This window comes from Onychomys torridus, chromosome 4 (genome assembly GCF_903995425.1).
Source record: "Onychomys torridus chromosome 4, mOncTor1.1, whole genome shotgun sequence".
Lineage (NCBI taxonomy): Eukaryota > Metazoa > Chordata > Mammalia > Rodentia > Cricetidae > Onychomys > Onychomys torridus.
The window spans coordinates 45,880,921-45,904,145 of NC_050446.1; the positions used below are offsets into that span (position 1 = coordinate 45,880,921).

The following is a 23,225-nucleotide window of genomic DNA, read 5'->3' on the forward strand; positions in this document are numbered from 1 at the left end:
AGAATTTACATAAGCACCACGGTACAGTTAGTGAAAGCTGAGAGTTCCTGAGATAACAGAGACTGAGACAAGGTGAAAACCAGTCGCTCACCTTACACACAAAGTTGTCTCAGGTCCAGCAGCACTTTACTGTCCACACGCATCTACGTTCCCTCATAAAAGGGTATTAAAGGCTTCTGGAAACCGTAATTGGAATGTTGGCATGGCAGCTGCTACAATGTCCCACATTTAAAAGGTAATTCTGCAACATGAAAGGCATTGAGACAAATGTCATATAAAATGTAACACTTAACCTTGTTTTTAACTGTAATGGAGCTCAAAATAAGCACATTCTAACTGTAGCTGTGCAGTTGCTTAGTTTGAGATGAATTTGTAGGACTGTGACCCAGAATGTAGCTGTGGGCTGTTTCTCAGACAGCATCATAGATTTAGCATGAAAGTCTGAGGGGCTAGGAGATAAGGTTATATTTAAAAGTGGAAAATATCCTTAGGATGGAAAGAAAGATATCCCATCTGTGGGGATTTGTGTCAAGAATTATCTTCTACTGGCAAGGCTACTACTGAGTAATTCAGCACAGTGCTCCCCAAATCTTAGACATACTCATGATCTCTTATGGTAACAGTGGTTATCCTTGACAAATGCCCATATGCTGATAAAAATTAACGATTTTGTATAGGGGGCATCAGAAATTAAATAGCATGTATGCAAATATAATGCTTTGCATACAGCCATATGTATATAAATATATATAGCAGATTACAGTTCAGAGTCTATCTCAAGCCTTCGGTGTACTTTTAAAGATTGAACATACTCATGAAATATTTATTATGTCTTTAACACATAAGTAGCTGAATAGAATTTTAGGTGAAAAGAAGTAGTCTACTTCAATTTCAAACACATTCCCTCTTTTATGTGAGTGTGCCTATTTGTTATACATGTAGTAGTTTCTTATGGGTGTGTATTTTAAAGGTTAAAGTAAGATGGGGTTTATATGCAGCTGGCCCTTGTACAGCTTGTTACAAGGAGCATACACTGGCGGGAGAAGCCTAATGTAGTGGTCAGGGGTCTCACTAGCTATAAGACCTGGATGTGGCCTCTAAACCTGAATTAATTGATAGCAATTTTCTGCTGGCTCTATAATCCACATGAGGAATGAGAGTAGTGATTTCACAGATTTCAGGCAGCTCAGAGTGAGTCATGTGAGTGAGTTTCACCAACTGTAGCGTGGCTGATGAGTGCTGATTACTGTGGTGCTCTCACATGAACTCGACACTTCTAAGTGTGATCTAATGTGTCCTGTGACCCCTCTGAGCCATTTTCCCAGATGATGATGCCAGGAGGCAGAGAATCTCATCAACACCAAAAGCTGACCTTGACTCAGAGGCTTCAGCCAGGGTCCTGTTTTCCCAGACTGCATTGCTGACAGCATCTGAAAGGGGTGTCAGTGGGAAATAGATTTCTTTCAGGGTACCCCTGTGCCCTGATGCCTCTTTGGTTCTGCAAGAGGAAACTGTACTCTGTCCATGAGAACTCCCCATCTCATGACCTGATTACTGCCCAACAGTCCATCTTGCAAATCCCATCGCATTGGATATCAGGCTTCAACACATGGGACACCTGTGGAGACACCTGTGTTCAGTCCGTAGTAATTTTCTTTGTCACTTAAGAGTTCAGAACTGCCGATCTAATATTTTATCCTATAATGTACCTTGTCAGAAATACGAGAGACAGACAGAGTTTTCCTTGATGCCTGTACTGAGTGAGTACAGGCTATCTTGTGACGGCCATCCATTAGGCCATGATTGGCATGTGGTGCATATCACATTCATTTCCTTTATGCTACAGACTGTTGCCTCCTGAACAGTGGTATAAATATGTTTGAAGAGTTTCAGAGGTTTTTTTATTCTTCCTAATAAACCAAGACACTTTATTATAGCTCGATAAAAGTAAAAAAAAAAATTAAAAAGCTAAAAATAACCAAACAAAGTGTTGGAAAAACTTTCATTTTTATGCATTGTGTGTGTGTGTGTGTGTGCACACGCATGCAAGTGTGCATGAAGGCAAGTGTTAGGCCATGTGCCATATTGCCTAGGGAATCTTGTAGCTGCTGTACGTAAAAGAACCAGAGGTGCTGTTGTTACACTCAGTAATGAGATCCCAAACTGCCACGCTGGCTAATGCTTTCTGAGTCTGAGAGGAAATGAAATCAATGGTTACAAGCTGTCTGTGGTCTATAGGCAGCCACGAGAGTGCCATTGTCTACCAAGAAAAGGATGGGAATTGCATGTATTCAGCAGAAGGCTGGGCTGCCAGTTAGTAGTGAGCTTGTGGCCTTTGGGATACAAAGTGGGTTTCCGATTAATCTTCCCCTTTGTTCTTTTCCCCTCAGCCACTCACTGCTGACCTTCACTACTATTATATCCTGGAGCTGTCATTTTATTGGTCTTTAATGGTTTCCCAGTTCACAGATATCAGAAGGAAGGTAAGAGTTGTGATGTCCTATGGGGCTTGACTTGTCATATGGGGCCATGTGAGTGAAGAGTCTCAAAGGCATCACCTGAGTTCTGGGAGCTCTAGATTAGCATTGGTTCCTGCATTGTTACAGGAATTCATATCTGTAAGGTGGGGATGGGAAATCACAAGTTTAAGGTGAGGGTGAGTCTGAGGCCAGCCTGGGTTACAGAATACTCTATCCCAAACACCTGAATATACATACATGAATAGGTATACATGTTCCTAGACATACATACATATATGTATGACTTCAATACATGTGTATAGAAATACCAACAAAGCTCCTATCATCTCCAGATTAAATAAAAGGAAAATTTTAAGGCATAGTTTCAGAGAAGAGAGTGGAGTCTCCGGAATTTCCACATGCAGAATGATTTCTCCAATTAAATAATTACCTAGAGCAGTGGTTCTCAACCTTCCTGACGGTTCGACCCTTTAATACAGTTCCTCATGTTGTGGTGACCCCCCCCAACCATGAAATTATTTTTGTTGCTACTTCATAACTGTAACTTTGCTACTGTTATAAGTCATAATGTAAATGTTTTTGGAGCTAGAGGTTTGCCAAAGAGGTCATGGCCCACAGGTTGAGAACAGCTGATCTAGTGTCAAAATATAGCACGGAAACAGCTTTCCTAAATGAATTATGTTCTGCTTTTGGCCCTCTGCTCCACTGGAGTGTTGCTTTTACCGAGACTCTCCCCGTGAAATTCCAAGCACTGGATCCATTCATTCTGGCCCTCCTTCTGGTCCCTGGGCAGGATACTGTGCTGTCCACTGCTCACTTTCTCTATGATACCATTTTCTCAGTATCCCCATGCTTTCATCAATTCCTCAAAGATCCATCTCAATGGAAAGGAGAAAGGCAGGTTACTACACTTTAAACATTTATTTTTTAGTATTTATTTAACTTGTGTGTGTGCCTATATGTATGTATGTGCACATGGGTGCAGGTGCCCTGAAGAGTGGGACTCTTTCTCTTTCCAGCAGTAGTCATGTGTTTGGCTAGACAAAAAAAAAGGGGGGGGGGGAGAGAAAAAGATTGTCTCCCCTGACTTTTATCAGTACATATTGTCTAATCATCAGAAACGTATGGTCCCAGCAAGACCAACTTAGACCTAGTGGGTAACTCATTAACACCCACACTTGTGGCTCCCTTACTCACTTTACTAAGCACTATGGAAACATTTAAAGAATCTTCAGTGATGATATGCCAACTGGATCTCCTCGGTCATGTGATGAGTGTTCCTTACTCCAGTAGTCAGAACATGCAGACAGATGACCCTCTGAGCCAGGTTCCAGATTAAGCTCCCTTTGTGTTTGCTTTTCCAGGAGCTCATTTGTCCTGGAAGTCACATAGGTCACGCTTCTATAGCACACAGATGCAGAACATTCTTTCTTTTATTTATCTTTCAACTGGAGAAAGTTAATGCCTAGTGAATCGTCATAAATCTCCCGAGGCCATGCAGTGTGGACATGAACTGGAGCCCAGGGTTGCCAAGCAAGGTCTTCAGATTCACTCTTAGATTAGATACATCCACAATTCCTGCCTTGCCCTGCCATACTCTTGACATGAGTCTCTTCCAGCCTCTTGCTTTATGAGTCTTCCTTAGGAGTGCCATTACATGTAGTTGGCCAATTAATTGGAGAGGAGGGGATAACTGTCTTTTGCTTCCAAGTCCTAGAAGACATTCCTGTTCCAAAAGGTCACTGAGTCCCCTCCACTTGTTTGAGCATTCTCATTGTTTATATAACTTGTCTTTTCAGTAAGCTGGTATATTCAGGCAATCTCCATTGTTGTAAGCCAGATAGGATTATCTCAACCATTTTCATAGGCAGATTACTTTCAAACATTGAAGTATATAGCTTTTTATATTTTTTTAGTCTATATCTAAAACATCGGGTAGGAAACACTTCAGAAAATGATCATTTGACCACGAGGTCTGAGGAATTGGGCCTAGGCCTAAGTATTGTCAGTATTTAGAACTTGACTTTATGTTGTTTATTTCCCAAGCTTTTAAAATGCTTGGCACCTCTGTCCTCGTTTGGTCGGAGTAGTTTCGTATTTTCCTGGTACAGCTGGCTTATTCTGGTTTCTACACAAAATGGGCATTTGGCCACCACCAGACCTGTTTATTAGCTGGCACAGGTGTTACTGTGGAAACTGTCTCCCTCTCTTGCTGCCTGCCACTAGACATCTGCCCCTTCACCTCTGACTGCCCCCGTGGGTCTTCAGCAGCTCTGACATCCCTCCACTCCCACCAGGAAGACCTGCTCTTCAACCATTGGTGATTGATGGTTTGTACCGGCTGCCAGATACACTCTCGACCTTCTCTGTGGAGGTATTAACTCAGCTGTCTGAAATCACCCTGCTTTCCTAATCTCAGAACGGACCTGTTGGAGCCCTGCGGGCAATGGAGGGTGAAAGCAGCTTTGGGAAACTGTGTGAGGTCCTTCAAGGTGATTAGCAATACCCTGAACCCTTCTGTTAAATCACAGTGAGCCAAGTGGTCACTTGCAAGACCAAGGCTTATACATGCTAAATAAGAGTTCGTTCGTGACTCAGGCTCTTTGAGTGAGTATCATAAACACAGTTTATAAATCATTCCTACACACACACACACACACACACACACACACACACATGTACACACACACACACACACACACACACACACACACACGTCTTTTGTTGTTGTTTATTTTGAGACAGGGAAAGTTTTCTTATGCAGCTCAAGTTGGGCTCACCCTTCTTGCCTGAACCTCCCTCCTGGGCGCTAAGATTACAGGCTTCAGTCATCATGTTCAGATTTAGAATTCAGATTTTTTTTTACTGAGTTGTCTTATGAATCTTTCTAAAATGATCTTGATGGTCAAATGGTCATCTTATTTTTTCACCATTATTTTTTTTCCACCAAGAATCTAGAGATTAAAAATGAGGAGAGACCCTTTCACCCCTTCTGTGTGTTGAGAAAGAATATGCCCTCTTGATTTCCAAAGTCAGTACTTATTTGGTCAGTGAGGGAAACTACTATTAGTCTTACCAGAAGATAGGGTCTGGCAAAGATATAATGGACTTGAAATTTAAATATATGCTACAAAAAAAAAAGTGTAAACCTTGAAGATTTTTTCCTTACTTTTTTTTTTCATATTTTTCTTTATTTAACTATTTTGTTGGAAAATAGTTAAGATGCCATCAAAAATATTTAGCACTTTCTTGGTTCACAACACTGAAAGACCTTACTCTCCTCAAGGCTTGCTGTCTGACCCAGCTCTGTGCTCTGGCACCTGTTCACAGTGAGCATTTTTCTGCACATCTACATTTTCCAAGACAAGCTAATAAATACTCTATTCAGTTCAGAACAGCTTGCTTATGTCTAAACCATGTGTCCCTTTTAATGGAGCTGCTGTTTGGCTCAAAGGTCTGGGCCTTTGGCCAATGGGCCCTGCTCATGTTCAGGCACGCATCCTTGGCGCAGCTCCAGATCCTGGCTGGTGATATCAGCCTGCTGCTTTCTCGTGTTCTGGGTGGAACTCTACATCTTGTCAAACAATCTTGACAGAGAGAGATTGGTGATGAAATGGAGCAAAAGAAAAACTTAGCAACTGGCTTGTTTAGTTCTCTTGTAACGTTTTGCAGAAACTAACTTGTGTCCACTAGTGTGGGACTTTTAGCTGTCTTACAGAGGCTACCATGTTCCAGAACTTTCCTTTAGAATAAAAGGAAATGCATGCTTTAATCTTCCTACAGGGCCCCAGGGTGCCATAGATTGAGTTGAAGCAGTACATGCTAAACAAGCATTGTGTTTGACAGATAAAAATAAGAACATTATCTGAAACATAATAACCAAAATTTGGCTGAATCTAAGCTGAGAAGTGATATAATCCAAACTAGGGTTCAAAAATTTATTTCTTTTAGTCAGTCAAAATCAATACAGTTAATCATAAAGGCGGGGGGATAGTTCTTTCCTTTTCCAATAGAAAATGTGGAAAGCAGCTGCCATTAATTCATAGGGGAAAAGACTTTTGTTAACATAATAAGAAAAGGCCATTTTACAATAAAGGGCGGGCCTTTAAATTCACCTTCCTGAGAAAGTTCTGTTTTCTCGTTTGTCCTATAATAGGGAAAACATTAAGGGCCATGTAACTTAGAATGAGAACCAAGGATTCTCGGGCCCCTCGCCTGTCCAGCACCACTCCCAGTGTGACTTTGCCTTTCTGTGTCTTGGCTTTCTGAGCAAAGAAAGGGGGTCTTAGAACCCACCCCATGGAAAGGTTGCAAGCATAAGTAAGCAGTATGCAAAACTGGACTGGTTTCTGGCACACCAGAAATGCTCAATTCCCAGTAGCTTTCCTGCAGCTACCTGTGTTGCCAGTTGCATCCCCTCAGGCATGTCTAGAATTGTACCCCCACCACACACACACACACACACACACACACGCACACGCACACGCACACGCACACGCACACACACACACACACAGCCATGACCACTAGACTGAACATAGTTGATTTCTATTGGCCCTACTTTATTTCATTGCTGTGGTGAGACCCTCAGGAGGATTCAGTTTCCTTCTTCTCTAGTGATTGGTGCAATTTGAGCTGGGTCTACTCCATGAACCTAAGCCCCTGAATGATTGGCAAGAAGACCCCTTCTTCTTCTTCCTTTACTCCATCTACCAGTGGAAGCAAATCATTAGTAAGAAACAAACCTTTTGTCTAAGCTGCTGAGATTTGAGGAGCTTTGTTTTTACCCTCTAACGTAGTTTATTCTGATGGGAGCAGCTATTAAGAATATGGTGAATTATAATTTCCTAGAACTGTGAGAATGATTTATCAAATTCAGCGAGTCTCAAGATGTGGTTGGGGCACATCTTGGTCCTTGGCAGTCACTGAGACCTTTTTAGGAGGTCATATAAAGTCAAAGCCATTTCCTAGGGGCACTGAGATCCCATTTTCCTTTCTCTGTGTGCAGAAATGTGTAAAAGTGGCAGCGGGCAAAGCTGTTGGCCGCAGCCGCAGGATGCTCCTGTGGTCACTGCGTTCTCCAGGACTACACACTGGCTAGAGCAGGAAATGTCTCACTTGAGAATGCCATATGGATCAGGCACTAGAAGTATTCATTCGGTTAAATCTCTGTTCTCAAATATGCATGTAGAACTTTTTGTGTGCATTGCAGTAGGAAGTAGACACAGAGAATGGCTCGTGTCTCAAGGAGAGTCACATGCAGGTAGTTCTTCGTGCTGTAAGCCACACTGGCTGCCCCCCTCCCAGAGAATACTATTTTTAATTAAAAAAAAAAAATAGCTGACAAACAATGTGGTTCCACCTTGTGAGGTCAGCAGGCATCTTTATAAAAGAGCGCCGAGTGAGCTAGTTAAAGAAGAGCAACTGGCACCATCATTAATGATAAAACTTAAGGTTTCGAGCCAAACTTACATGTCTAGAAAATCTGGGTTCTTCACCAGTGAGAGCCCGACACCCTCTCAGTACCAAAAGACTTTATTTGTAATGATACAGGTGTACGAAAATTCCAGAAGCACACCTATTACTTGGTGTGCTAACTTAAAAGATTATTTAAAATAATGAACAAATGTGGCTTTAAAATGTTATGTAACCAAATATCATTAACGAGGTGAACTGGCGTTTTCCAGACCCCTTAGGCACGGTGTCGTAAAAATCTCATGTGAGTGACACAAGCGTTTAAGTGAAAGACAGACCAATCAGTGCAGCTGGCTATCAAGTGTATTGGTTCCCACTGACGCTCTAAGAATGTCTGACTTGTCAAACTGTGGTAGTGTATCAAAGAATACCTGTAACTCTCCAAAGACTATGAAGAGCCTCTCTTCTTTTGACTGTGTCTTTGTGTGATACTAGAAGTTTGGTCAGTTACGTCAACCAAAGTATCTCAAAGCAGATCAAACACATATGCATCTGTGCGACTCCAACTCTCTTGAACTAAGCCCGATACCAAAGAGGTCTGTTGTGATGGGAAACAGCTGCCACTGGTCCCATCGGTTGTTTGCACTTTTGTTTAGGAACTGTAGTTATCTTTCATAAAAGCATTTGTTGACGTGTAGTGGAATTTATTAAAAGTTAGTGTGTTGGTGTTGTTTCTTTGACGTCTCGGTTTTAACCTCTAATGGGATGGATGCTGATAGAGCTACATTAACAAATCCCCCTTGGAATCCTTTGTTACCGGAGTTATTAGGGTTGAAGCTTGCACTACGGTAGCACTAATGAGCCAAACTTGGCCGCCTGTCTTCGAGAAGCCAATTACAGAGACAAATTGATAATGGAAAGCAGGGTGGGTGCCTGGGAGACGGCTCAGTTGGTAAACTACTCTGCTGCACAAGCATGAGGAGCTGAGTGTGGATCCCCAGCACCCACATAAAAGCTGGGTGTGACAGCAAAAGGAAATGTGTCCAGTGTGGCCACAAAGAGATCTAGTGACATCACACAAACGGGCATGTGTGCATGCTCGTGCACCACGCGCGTGCGCGCGCGCGCGCACGCGCACACACACACACACACCCCTATTGTTAGGGTTTTAACAAAGGGCCAGAATTTGGCAGAGCTAAGCCATTCTGGTCAAGGTGCAGTCCACACATCACTGGTCCACATTGTCTTAGCTTGTCTCTCCTCAGCTGTGTGAAATCTCTCTCCAGGAGACTAGTTCCTCTTCTGCTGGCACCAAGCTTCTGCCTCCTCCTGCTCGCAGCATGAGATCCCTAGACATTTTCCATTTCTGGGAAACGTTGTCTACTAACAGTAGTTAGTAGCCGAAGGAAGGGGCACAGGCAGGTCTTTTCCTCCATGTCTTCATTTCTGCCAGGCTGAGCATCAATCACATCTTCAAAGCTTGTTAGGAATATAAAGGTGTCCTGAGACCCTCATGTGTGAGCGTTGCTGCTCTAGATTCTTGTCTTTCTTAATAGTGACTTCAGGTGGTACCTCAGATTGTTCTGAGTGGCCTTCTGCTTTCTTGAAAATCTAAGCTCTCACCTGGTGACGTCCTTCCAGCTCTGATGGGTGGGATTAATACTAATCTCTCTCACTAACCTCACCAGCACTGTACCCCTCGCCCTCTTCACAGGCCTGCGACAGCCTGGGGTTTCTCCCTGGGAGTGTAGTAGGATTCAAGCCTCCACCCTGTTTCTGCCCCTCCCCCGTCTCTCTGGTCTTCCAAATATAAGGAAGAGAAAAGGTGGCTCATTTGAATAAGCTACTATCTGCCTAAAAAAACAAATGTGTCTGAACACATAGCTACATTCAAGGTAATGGGAAAACAACACAGCCCTATAATATACAGAAGAATTGTTTTCTGTGCTGCGTTTGTGCGATTTGAGGCTTTTTCTGCCAACTCAGCATCTGCATGCCTTTGCAAACATGAAGCTTATCCTTGGATCTTTCAGTCAGATGACTGACCACTGGACAGCCCTGGGGTTGTCACAGACTCATCTGCACACAGGGCCTGTGGACTGCAAGGGATCTCAGGGTTGCTGTATTCCAGGAGGACCCACACCTCAGGATCCAGGCAGTGTTGCTAATCCAAGGCTGTGTGTCTGAAGTCTAGGGCCTTGAAAGTTCTGCCTCTCTCGGGGTTCCTTGGGGTACTCCCCTTTCAATTGGGAAGTTGATATTCAGCCTCCTCTAGGGGAGTTCCTCTGAAACCATCCCAGAGAAGTCTGGAAAAACCTCCATTTTGGCTCACTGTAACTCTAACTATCCTGGAGTCATGACCCCATTAAGCCCCCAGCCTCAATAATTACTAAGAAGTTCACTTTTGAGACTTCAGCCTCCCTGGAAGCACTACATGCTGCTCAAATCCTAAATGGTCTTATAATAAAAACCCAGAGCCAGATGTTGGGGTAAATGCTGAAAGATCAAAGAGACAAAGGAACAAGCCACTGGAGAAACTTCTCACCACTACCGAATCCTCAGGCCAAATGGAAGGTGAGGTCCTATCTCCACGAATCCACTGACTGAAAGCCTCTGAGTCCTCAGCTAAAAAGCTTAGTTCCTGTCTCCTCACGCCTTATATACCTTTCTCTGCCCAGCCATATCACTTCCTTCCTAGTGCTGGGATTAATAGTGTGTGTGCCTCCCAAATACTGGTAACAAAGGCATGAGGTCTCAAGTCCTGGGATGAAAGGTGTGTGCCACCACTGCCTGGCTCTGTTTCTCTCCTAGACTGACTCAATCTCATGTAGTCCAAAGTGGCTTTGAATTCACAGAGTTCTAGACGAATCTCTTCCTCCCCGAGTGCTAGGGTTAAAGGTGTGTGTGTGCCACCACTGCCTGGCCTCTATGTTTAATCTAGTTGCTGGTTCTGCCCTCTGATCCTCGGGTAAGCCTTATTTGGTGCACAGCATACCACCACAACTATACCCACCCAAGGCTACTCCTTGCAGCCTGGCTCTCATGTTGGCCTTGTCGTCATCTCCCAAGAGCAGTCCTTGTTCTGTGTGTCTGTGTCCCTCTTAGATGGATTCCCCTAAGTATCCCCTCTACTACCTCCTTCTCACAGTCATCTTTCCACACACATTTGTTCCCAGGAAGCTGTGGGTATGGCACTCATTGCCTGAGCTCTGGAGGATGCGCACTGGCTTTAGCTCTGGCTCCAGTCCATTGTCACAGTGTGACTGAAGAAACTGGTATCTCTGCCTCCCTCCGCTCCTTTCTGAACGAGAGCTCAGATAATGCTTGCCATATGGGTCTGCCATCACCAAGAAATCACAGCCTCAGATTGCAAGGCAAAGCAGTAGGCAAATTAGAAGTGTGCAGGCCTTTACTAGGTAGTCAGTGGGGAAATGGGGTTTGGAAAGAGGAGGAGCACAAGCATTCTCCTCCAGAAGATCAACATGGAGGTGAAAGAAGTCTTGAGAAACTTCCTCGGCTAGAAATCAGGATATGGGGGCGGGCCCTGGGACAGCTGGAGGAGGAGGAGGTAGAAGAGCAGACACAGTTGCTGAGAATAAGAACCCCTCTGCTAACTCTGCCTGCCAGCTTACAGCACCATCCCTGACCGGTTAGCCTGGAGAGGATGTTTTTCACCCTCTCCACAAAGCACAAAATTGAGTCCCTGATTGCTCATTGTCATTTGGACCTCAAGACCTTGGCAGTACCATATGAAGATGCTGGCTGGAGTCCCGTCATAGTAGCTCTGATTTTAGTTGAGCGCAGACTGCCCCCTACTGATGGTGTTGGATGCTTTCAACTCCGATGGGCTTAATTGATTGAGTTGCTATGGTGGGGGTTTCCTTTGTTCCTAGGGATCAGTGCAGAAAATGGAGAGATGTATCTGTAAATGAATGGAGTTCTTCAGACTTATATAAACTATATTTTTAATGTCTCAGAAGTGACCTTTTTCTCATTAAAATTCATGCAAACTAATATGGCCAGGTCAAAGGTAGTTTAAACAGAACCCAGAGGGTCCATTATAAAGCCCTTGGACTCCAGGTGCTTGCATATTGACCACTTGTGAGAAAAACAGCATGTGTGTTCGATCAAACACTCTGACGTCATTTGCAGTCAGAGTAGGTTCAGGGGCTTGATTGGATGAAAGGTGGGGGAGCATGAAGATGCACTCAGGGCACTGCCAATCTAGCAGTATGCTCTGGCTAACCCCGCCAGAAATGACTGGTAGCACTATCAATTTCTGTTGCACGAATAACATTTTATTGTGCTCCTTTCTATTGTAATAAAATCAATTAAAGATTAAATATTAACGAATTCACAGTGGACTGGATTACGAGTTCTCAGTCTTGAAAGGGCACCATAAATGTTGTATAGGAGGCAGATCGAGTGATCAGCACTTACACAGCAGTTTCTTGTTTCATTTGAATCTGTTTCCAGAAGCCATAAACTCATGGTGCTTTCAGCCACAAAGAACCTGCTGCTGAATCTCGACACACAGCTCCTGCTTTTAGAAGCTGGGAAGCCACTGCCGACCTTTCACGTTGTCTTGAAGTTGAAGACTTTTGATGAGAGTACCTTCCAGAGCTCCTTACAGTTTTATATGAACTCCAAGAGTAATATCAAATGGGTTTGGATTGCTTCAGAGTAGCTATGAAAATTGATACCTTACTTCACATTGTTTGCCAGAAGAAAGGGAGGGGGGACCATGCAATTGCAACAACAATAACATAACTGAGTTTCTCATATGATCCTTTAATATGACTCTAAAACAGGAGTCCTCGAGTTTTTCTGAAAGGACCGGGCAGTATTGTAAACACGGGTGGTCTCGGTTGCAGTTGTTCAGCTGTGCCACTGGAGTAAGAAAGCCACCTAAGACAAAAAGGGAAAGAAGTGGGTTATGAGTCTTCCAGGAAATACACACAGCTCTGGCAGTGTCCCCGTCTCTGCTCTGAAATGAAATAACTAGCAAGTCTTGGAAGAGAAGAGGAGGATGGGGAGAGGGAGACAGAACAGCCGAGAAAGGGCAGAAATCACCTGCTGTGCTGGCTTCTGGAGCCTTTGAAATCTGTCAAATGGGTAACTGGTCTCAAGTAGCTGATTTCTATCCTCGGAGGAAAATTACAAGTTGTTAATTGTATGTATTAACTTTACTTGATTCAAAACAATAAATATTGTCCTCACATCTGAGCAGAAGGCTTTTCCTTTGTCTCGTTCTTTAGAAGAATTTACAGTCTTCACTGTACGTGAGCATCCACAGCAGCTCCCAGTTAAAATCTCAGAGGCCTTACCCATTTTATGAGACAGCTCAGTCATGATTTTTTTTCCCCATTCAATTAGTCCCAAATGGAAATTTAAGGAAAAATGTCTTACACAGAGAGAGTATGTATGAGGTAGCTTTTTATGATGTAATTGTGTCTTAATAAAGACAGGTCCATTCAGATGAATTTGTGGTCCTTTTCCAAGATAGACTATTATTTCAAAGACTGTCCAGCATAGCAGACATGGAGGGAGCTGTGCCATCTAGAAGCTGGCACTTACGTCTTGGTGAGCGTCTCTTTGGCTTTGTTGTGTGTATAATACTTTGCTGTGTATGTAATTCCCCTTGAGAAGTGAGGGTGCTGGCTCTTTTTTTTACCAGTTGGAGACTGAGCCCATGTGGCTGGATCCTGTATGCTCAGGTGTCTCTGACAAAAGCATACCGGGACAGTTTTGTTGCCTCCATACTTACTATTTGGAGGTATAATTGGAGGGGGAGGGGAGGGGAGGGGAGGCTGCCCTGTCCTACTAAATTTTGACAAAAGATGGATGACTTGTCCTCTGTTCTTCAATTCTTTTATTTTGGAGTCTTTCTAATAGAATTTGGATCAAAACCTCATCTGATTTTTTTTTTTTTCTCATCTCTGATGACTAACATGTGAGGAAACCCTGACACAATGGCCGAGGCTCTGGGAAACGTCAGGGAACACAGAGGGAACTCTTGAGGATGACATGATAATGTCAAGAAACAAAATAACGAAACAGGTAGCTTGGGTCATCGCTGAGGCAAGGGGCAGCGCTAGTCTCTTTGGAAGCAAACACTAACCTGAAGGCCAACAGTGAATCGCTGTCTGAATTCCTCCTGCAGAAGATGTTTTAGAAAACATTGTCAACCTAAAGCCTTTGAGCCGAGCTTGCATCTACAGACACACCGTCATTTCCAGCAGTAACAAATGGAGATCCGAATTGACAGTGTGTTTAAAACAGTTATGTGGATCAAATCCAGTGCCTGTCCAAAGAAATGTGCAGGGATGACAGGACGCGAGTAACATGGAATCAGGGGAAAAAAGACACTGCATGGCTGTTATTAGAGGGATTTGATGTGTCTAAGACTTCCTGAAGCAGAAATGTAAGACAAGACCATATTTCCTATTTGTGTAGATATGCATATAATGGAAATTGATTCTCTGCTATGGCTGCAACTGTGAGCACCAGCAGTAATAAAACCAACTTTTTTCTTTTCTTTTTCTTTCTCTTTTTTTTTTTTAGAACAAGGGGATTTATAGTTAGAAATCATCTTCACAAAGCAAATTTTATCTGAAAAACAGCTTTTATTTCTGAATGAGGTGTCTTGTTATATTGAGGGGCATTGCATTGTTACTGACATTTATCTCAGATCCGAATTAGGAAATTTAATTAGTAAGTGGCCCTAACCTTCCATAAGTGCTTTAATCAATTTACATGCATTCATTTTTAAATTAACTAGAGAAAACCTTTTTTCTCTTTCAGTAAACTGAGAGCAGCCATCCAGGGCTGAACAGTGGGGAAGGTGGGAATACTGTTGTGAAGTACTCGGCTACTTGGATATCCAAAGCTGTCTGTTAAGCATAGGCAAATATAAACTCACTGGGCTCATGAACTAAAAACACTGTGTGTTTTAATTTAGTCCTGTATAAGAAGCAGTTTAACATACCAGTTGATGGTTAGCTCTGCTTTATGTAAGCCGCTGTTTTGAAGTACTGTGCCTGGTAAAACACCATTCTCCAGGTGATGGGGAGCAGATTGCATCTTCCATTGGAAGACATCACTGGGGCAGGGCAGTTAGTAATGTCTGCCAGAGGCCTTTGCCATGGTCTGCCTTTAGTAACATAGAAAAGCCCTGGATACTGCAAAGAATGTCAGGATTTCAATAGCTTCGTAAACATCTATGTTGTGCCTGTGTGCACTCATTCAACTCGGTGTGCTCATCATTTCTCACCTGTCTATGAGCTAAGACGTAATGAAAAACCTGGCTGTATCCAAAGAGGGAGGTGGACTGTGGATTAGCAGGTGGCATGAATTTGTTCTGTTGTGGGCCACAGTGTTCACTGAGGCAAGTCACTGGTGTCCCTGGTGTCAATACCATACCACTAGTTTAGAGACTGAGTTAATTGAAAGTAAATTCTCTTGTTTTCATTATTAATTATCTGATCTCATTGAGGAAACTGGCACATGGTTTACATCTCGGTGGTAAGTCACTCTGTGTGGTCATCTATGCAAGGCACTTTCCTAGGAGCCAAAGTAACTTGAGCATCTTCACCAAAGTGAACACAAAACTAAAACTATTAAAGGTGTAGAGGGAGACTCTTCAAAATGAAAAGTAGTTCCTGAGTTCAATTCCCAGCAACCACATGGTGGCTCACAACCATCCGTAATGAGATCTGGCGCCCTCTTCTGGACTACAAGCATGCATACAGGCAAAATGCAAAGTGTAGTGACATCATCAACAGCTCCTGGAGTATAAAATAGAAGGGAGGTGGAGGCATTTAATGGGTTCGCGCATGCTTTTACCTACATATGCCTGAGTGGGTATACTTTCTTGGTGTCTTTATAAGTTAGACAGGTCTGAAATTAGTAGAGTAGAGACTTCAAGTGTTAATCACTGAAACTATGATGGTGAGAATTGTAGAAGTGACCGTTGAAAAAGATCTGATCCAGCATCTTAATTGTAAAATGTTGATTCCTTTGCCAGGAATTACAAAGCTAGTGAGTTGGAACCTAGATTGCAAGTGGCTGCCCGTCCCATTCAGTATGTGCTTCAAAATTGCCCACTAAGCTAAGGAAGACTCATAAGGTCTTTAGGAACCATCATGCTGTTGTAAGCCCCAGCTACAATTCTCTTGAACTTTCGTGTTAAAATAGAAATTGATTTAACCACAGGGGTTGGGAATATCTAGGAAACAATTGTTTAACTGAGTTAAACTAGAGACTAGACTCTAGGAATAGATGCTTTTCTGAGTTGTAGAAAAGGTGACTGTGGCCCCAGGCAGGACAGGTAGGGAGGAGATCAATGACAGTAGCCCTGGTTGCAATGTAGTTAAGGAGAGGAAGGAGTAAGGTGGCTCAGGAAGAGAAGACCCAAGCCCGCCATGTTCCACAGGAGCAAAAGTTGAGTTTAAATCGACAGAGAACTGAGGGTGGTATCTAAGCTAGTTGTTCATGCTTCTGTGTCAGAAAAAGTCGGTGTAGCCTGGCTGAATGGCAACCCAAGGGCTGTTGCCCATACTCATCCTCAGAACAAGCTGGGGAATAGTCCCTCTAGAAGGCCCAAGGAGGAGGTGAAGGCATGGGTAAAATGTGAACAGCCTGGTTACCTTACAGTGAGGACTGGGAGTATTGGAGAGGAGTGCCTACAAGTACTCTGTAGCTACTCCAGTGCCAAATAAAATCACCTTTGAAGCCCCAGAAATAATTTCATGGTTGACTTTTTAACCTGCCATTAATCTATCAGCACAGATGTTGGTTACTTAGGATAGTTTCATACCAGTGATTAAACAATAGAATTGTTCTATTCACCAAATACGTGATTTTTTTTTTTTAAGTAATGGTAGTTGAGGCTGGAGGACTGGCTCAGGGGCTAACTTAAGCTAAGTTTAGTTCCCAGAACCCATACCAGGCAGCTCACAAACTGCTGGTAACTCCAGCTCCAAGAGGATCTGATGCCCTCCTCTGGCTTCTTAGGCGCTGCACATGTGGGGCATATATCTGTATAACACACAAGAATAAAAAACTGGGGCTGGAGAGATGGCTCAGTGGTTGAGAGTACTGGCTGTTCTTCCAGAGGTCCTGAGTTCAATTCCCAGCAACTGCATGGTGGCTCACAACCATCTGTAATGAGATCTGGTGCCCTCTTCTGGCCTTCAGGCATACATGCAGACAGAACACTGTATCCATAATAAATAAATAAATCTTTAAAAAATAAATAAATAAGAATAAAAAACTAAAAAATAATGGTAATAGCCAAAAGAAACCAGTAAAAATAATACCTGTTGTTTCCCCTATAGCTTCTATGCCTCTCTATTCCTACTAGAAAACCCAGCATGTACTTAGGTACCAAGTAGGCATGCTCTAGGTGAAGCACACTAACAGATGCACTTTCCAAGAAATTCATGCAATAACAAAACCAGTCACTACCTCTTAATCTGCCTAGACTTCTAGAACAAACTGAGTTATTGGCAGCTTATAAAATAAGGCAAATTTATTTCTTCCAATTCTGGAGGCTTGTAATTCTTAACACACTCATAGGCTTGGCATCCTGTAAGGGCTCATTTCCTGGTTCATAGCCTCCAGCTATGTCCTTATATCATGAATGGGACAGTGTTGCTGTCTTGGGCCTCTCTTGTAGAGAGACACCAATACTTGTCATGATCTAATCAATTCTCACCCCCTAACACATTCATCTTGGTCATTAGGATTTTAACATGAATTTGGGAGCAAAGAAGACATAAGTATTATAATTATACAATTAAAATTAGAACATTATATTACTGTAAACCTGAATATGTTATTTATTGGGCTTCATGTAACCAACAGAGACTATCTGACCTAGGAGTCAGGTCTCCTTGTCTTCTTACTTTAACTGGATACTCCTTCAAATATACCACATGCTTAAAAATAATAATATTGTGTATATCTGTGGAAGATTGCAAGTTCAAAGCCAGACTGAATAACTTAGTAAGAGCTATCTTAAAATAAAGAAGTAGATGGAGAGGTGGGAATATAGAACGTTATAGAATATTTCTCTAGCACATGCAAAGCTCTGGATTCATTTCCGTGTGTGTGTGTGTGTGTGTGTGTGTGTGTGTGTGTGTGTGTGTGTGTGTGTGTGTCTTCCAAACCTGCAAACACTAAGTATCAGAGAAATAGATATGTCTTGTCCCAAAGCTCTTCAAGTTTGTTGGTTTTCTGTTACCATGACAAAATACCTGACGCAAATCAATTTGTAAGAAAAAAAAGGGTTGGTTTAGGTCATATTCTCAGAGGCTCTGGTCAATGGATGATTGGCATGTTGTTTTGGGGTCTATAGCAATGCAGTATATTGAGGAAGGAGCATGGAGTGGTGTAAGCTACTTACCTGGTGGCAGTCAGAAAACAAGAGAGACAGCAAATGGCCCAGCACCTTCAAGAGCATTCTCTCAATACCCTAACTTTATCCCTCCTGGCTCATCTCCTGGTAGCACATGGACTGGGTCTAAGCCCTTAAGCAGCTTGAAATCCTGTGGCAATTCCTCCCATTGTGAACTGACTTTCACTGCAGTGTTGAATCCATTCTCCGTGGACTGGTCACTTGTGTCTCCCCCATCAATGGAAAATATGAAAAGGGCAGGAGCTGCATCTTCACTGCTTCAGTCCCCAGGTTACAGCTGTGGAGGTTCTCCACATATTTGGCCTAGAGATTCAGTGGATGTGTGGTAATATCATGGTGTTGCTGAACCCTGACTTTGTTTTGTTTTTCCTTCCTTGAGGACTTTGGCGTTATGTTCCTGCACCACCTTGCATCTATTTCCTTGATAACGTTTTCATATGTCAACAACATGGCCCGAGTAGGGACCCTGGTCCTCTGTCTTCATGACTCAGCCGATGCTCTGCTAGAGGTAAAAATTGTTTCCTCTCATCTTGAAGAAGACAAACTCCAGAACTCACGAAGTCCCCGGATCCAGCAGTCCTGTAATGTCTTGGCTGATGCTTTGAAACTGCTGGGTGTTAATGGGTTACACTAGCATGAAACTGTGTGTACAGAATGAGCTTTGTTAGCATCCTTGCCTGTTAGAAAGCTTGACTGGTCCACCTTTGAATGGTTGATTTTACAGCAGGAAAATCATTGTTTTAATAGATTTTTCTATTCTAAGAGTCACACTGATTTATCTGAAAACTGCATATAACCCAGTTTAGTACTCAATCTAAAATTAAGTGCTTTTGTTACCAGTATACATATTATCCTAGTGGTTTGAGCAATGCAAAGGGTATATGAATCATAAATTTTTATAGTGAAGATTTGTAAAGAATTTACCACTTTCAGAATTATTCTCAGTAATGTTATGCGCATAAATAAGTCCTTTCACTTCACTTTATGCTAAGTAATTATATAGCATATATAATTCGAGATTAACTTAAAAGAATACAGAGTTCATGTAGAAGTGACTCTTGGAGTCATTTTTTTTCCTGCTGGGCCATGGTTCTGTGGCCTCAAAGACAGAGGTCTCCTTGATGATCTGTTATGGCAATAGGAGCCACAAATGTACACATTTAATCTTTCATATAGGCAGTAAGTTAAGGTTTGAACTGAGTATAAAACCTCAGGAAAATTTTGGTCCCCCAAAGGCTATGAAACAAAGATAGTCCTTCTAAACCACATAAGTTAGAAGATAGTTTGTGGCCATGATTATTGAGTGATTCAAGCTAAACTTCATTCAGGGTGTTTTTAAAAGGAGAAATTATGTAATTGGAAGTCTTCTGAAATTCTATTATAATTTGATTTATCCTGTGTGTGCTTAGAAGTGGACATTTATGCTGCAGCCTACGTGTAGCAATCAATCCTGGACTTTCAGCCAATGTTAATTCCTGTGGAAATCTCTGGCATGCAGCTTCGTTAGAGCTGTGATCACCCAAAAAAATACAGTTAATCTAGAAATCCAAGTATGTGGCTTTAAAGCAAAAGGTTTTCTTAACCTGGATTCTTTTTTCTATTTATCATAGATAATGCTTGGAAATGTCCAGTTAATGAAATTGAAAACTAGGCTTTATAGCGTACACATCTCTGTCAAGTTGATGCTGTTGCTAATAAGATGCTGTCGCTGCTGATGGGTGACTGTGAAAGTAAAAGGACTTGTTGGCAATATCTAGCCAGAAGAAGGCTGAAAGCACTTTCCTTTTAATGTAATTCATGGTGTTATACTTCAAGTATTCATGAAATTAAAAGCTCATAATTTTGACTTCCACTCGGGTGATGGATATTTCCTCCTAAGACACATTTCTCTCATAGCTTTGTGCACTGCTTAGCACCATTAAATGACTGCCTCCAAGGATGCTCTCAACAGTCTTTTCCGGTAATTAATTTTCCAAGACACATAAAGTAATGTTGTGTGTGCAGAAGAGATCTACAGTTTCTAACTGTAGTGCTTAGATGCTATGGACTCTGCAAACCTGCAAGGAGTGAGGGAGAAAAAAGGTTCACTTCTAGACCCACCTGATCTTACTTAGAATCACTTAAAAGGGATGGTGGAGAAAGCAGTCTGGTTGCCTCACTAGACTAATTTATAACATATATACCATTTTATATATATATACACACCTCATTGTGGGCTCATGCATACTGAAGGAAACTTTTATCAGTTATTAAGTAAATTGCATTCCTTCCTCTTACAGGCTGCCAAAATGGCAAATTATGCCAAATTTCAGAAGATGTGTGATCTTCTGTTTGTCATGTTCGCCATGGTTTTTATCACCACACGGCTGGGCATATTTCCTCTCTGGTGAGTATGGCGATCTTCCTGATAAAGGCAACCCCTCCAAGGAAACTTTGCAAACACTCTTCTCCTGAATTACACTCTTAAGTCCTTCCTAAGAAGTGTATGGCCCATCAAAGAGCAACTGAAAAAGCAGCTCAATGGTGCTGGGGAAATAGCTGTGTTGGTACAGTGTTTTGCAAGTGTGAGGACCAGAGTTTAGGCCCCAGCACCCCCAGTAACACATGCTTTTAATTCTAGCACTGGGGAGGTGGAAACAGAAGTATCCCTGGAGCTCCCTAGCCAGCCAGTCTAGCCTAAATGATGAACTCCAGACCAGATACCCTGTCTTGAAGGTTGTAGATGGCATTTTTTTACAGTGATACTCAAGGTTGTCATGTGGTTTACACACATACATGAATACACCACACACTCAGCATTTGATCTCTTCTTTGAGAAGAGTTATATACTTTACTAATATTTTGGTGGGATCAGGTGCGTTTAGGGTGGTTTGACCATGGACATCTTTACTAATACTTTGTACAGCATAGTTAGAGCAGGATGTGGCTTACAAAGCCTCAGAAGCCCACTGTTCTTTCAGACACTAGTCTAGAATATGACTTAAGAACTTCAGCCATGGAGGTCTGAGTTCAGAAAGGAAATATGGTCCTGCAGCCAGAAGCCAGAAGCAGCATTGCCCAGGAACTCAACAGATTCACAGAGTCCTGGGCCCTGTGTAAGTCCAGTAAGTCAGAAACTCCACTGGTAAGGCCCAACTGTCATCCTGAGTCTTCATGATGATTGTGCTAGATTAAAGTTTGAACAACACTATCCTAAATAAGTCTCTTCATCAACTTATGTTTATAGATAACGAGGAATGGAAAGTATAATTTAAAAATAACCCTGAAATTCTCTATGGCTCCTTAATATCTAGGTGGCTTTGTCTTTGTTAAGAACTCAGGAAAAGATGTAACAGAGTATTGGCATTGGAAAGACATTTCTGTAGGTCTGTTGTCAGTCTCCCATTACTTGATCTGGGGGTGAGGAGATGAACCTGCTGCATCACTTTAAATCTACCACTGATGGTAGATAATTTTTCCCCCTTTCATTTAGAAAGATCAATTTGAATGGGAAATTTGGGCCATGGAAGTGGATAAAGTAAGAAATTGAAAATGTGATACTACTTGAAGATGCAATAGTGTCCTACAGAAGGCTAACAACCATAAAATTGGGCCTTTAGTGAGTAGATCTATCATCAGGATTGCATTCATGAATTGTTGACATACCACACATTTTCAGCCACAAGGCAGACACATACACCTTCTCCTTGAGGTTCACAGCCCTTTGGACACTAGGTTAATCATTTTCAAACAGCAAAGCCTTGTCTTGGCAACAGACATTTATTAAAACCTTATTATAGTTTAATGTGAATGTAGGTAGGGAACACCAAAGTAATCTTAATACGATGTGTTTAATCATTCCAGGGTTGGGGGGCAGGTTTCAAAATTATTACCATAACTAGTTATAAAAATTTAAAGAAGAAATTCAAACAACATGTAAGGAATGATTTCTCAGAAAAATGGAAAGCATTTTCATATGAGTAAGAACCTGACTCTGGAAGAAACAGGCACCACTCAGATGATTTGATTTACTGCTTTCCTTCTAGAGAGAGTGAAAGTAGAGATACACCTGCTTTTCTTCCCTGCAGTAAACATGTAAATGCTCTTGGGGTTTAAGAACTGGTGAATTACCTAGAACATAGATCCACAGAACAAAGAAATCCTATCCCACAGTCAGTGAGAATACTCATAGGTACACCTGCTACTGTGGCCTGCTAGCCACTTCGAAAAGTCTCTGTAGCCTACTGTAAAGCACAACTTCCAGGTTATCAACTGCTGACTCCTCCTTCATCCCTCTGCTTGTGATAAGTACAATCAGTTTTCCAAGACAAGAATATTGCCTTTGACATCGGGGGTCGAGGGGGTGGGAATGGCTTTCTTTTATAAAATGACATCTGGGTCTTTATAACTTCTAAGCCACGGACTTCTAAGCTCTGTGTGAAATATGCTGTGTGTGAGTATCACTTGTACATGTTTCCAGGGTGGAGGACCAGTGGTTTCATCAGTCTCTCATATCTGGGATTCCTTCCTTTAATCAGAGAGGTGCCTTGTGGAAAACAGAATAAGTGTGCATTCCACCTCGAGTAGAAAACTCTTCAGAGAATGCAAGTTTCTAGTATATCTTCTGCAGAAAATGTCTATAATTCCTTCAACTATTCCTATGTGTAGTTTTCCCTTCATTTGTTTCCCAGAATTCTTCCCAACAGGATCTTCCAATCTCCTCACAAGAGATAACAACACATACTATTTGGTACCCACCCACCTCACACCACAGCATGACCTTTAAGCGTGGCTTCCACTTTGTCTAGTGATGCTCCAGTACACATGGGAGCTGCTGTCCCACTTCCTCTCCTAAGATCAGATTACTTTATACATTTCACTTTTCAATGTGGTGAATCTGCATACTGGACTGCATAGTCTGCATTTGTTCC

General features: G+C 42.3%; 1 protein-coding gene across 1 annotated transcript in view; it reads left to right on the top strand.

Moving 5' to 3' along the window:
• Positions 1-23,225, top strand: part of Cers6 (ceramide synthase 6) — a 276,983-nt gene that overhangs the window by 216,952 nt on the left and 36,806 nt on the right. The window contains exons 6-8 of the mRNA XM_036184679.1: positions 2,391-2,483; positions 18,695-18,823; positions 20,595-20,701. Of these exons, the coding sequence (XP_036040572.1) occupies positions 2,391-2,483; positions 18,695-18,823; positions 20,595-20,701 (329 nt within the window). The remainder of the gene's footprint in view (positions 1-2,390; positions 2,484-18,694; positions 18,824-20,594; positions 20,702-23,225) is intronic.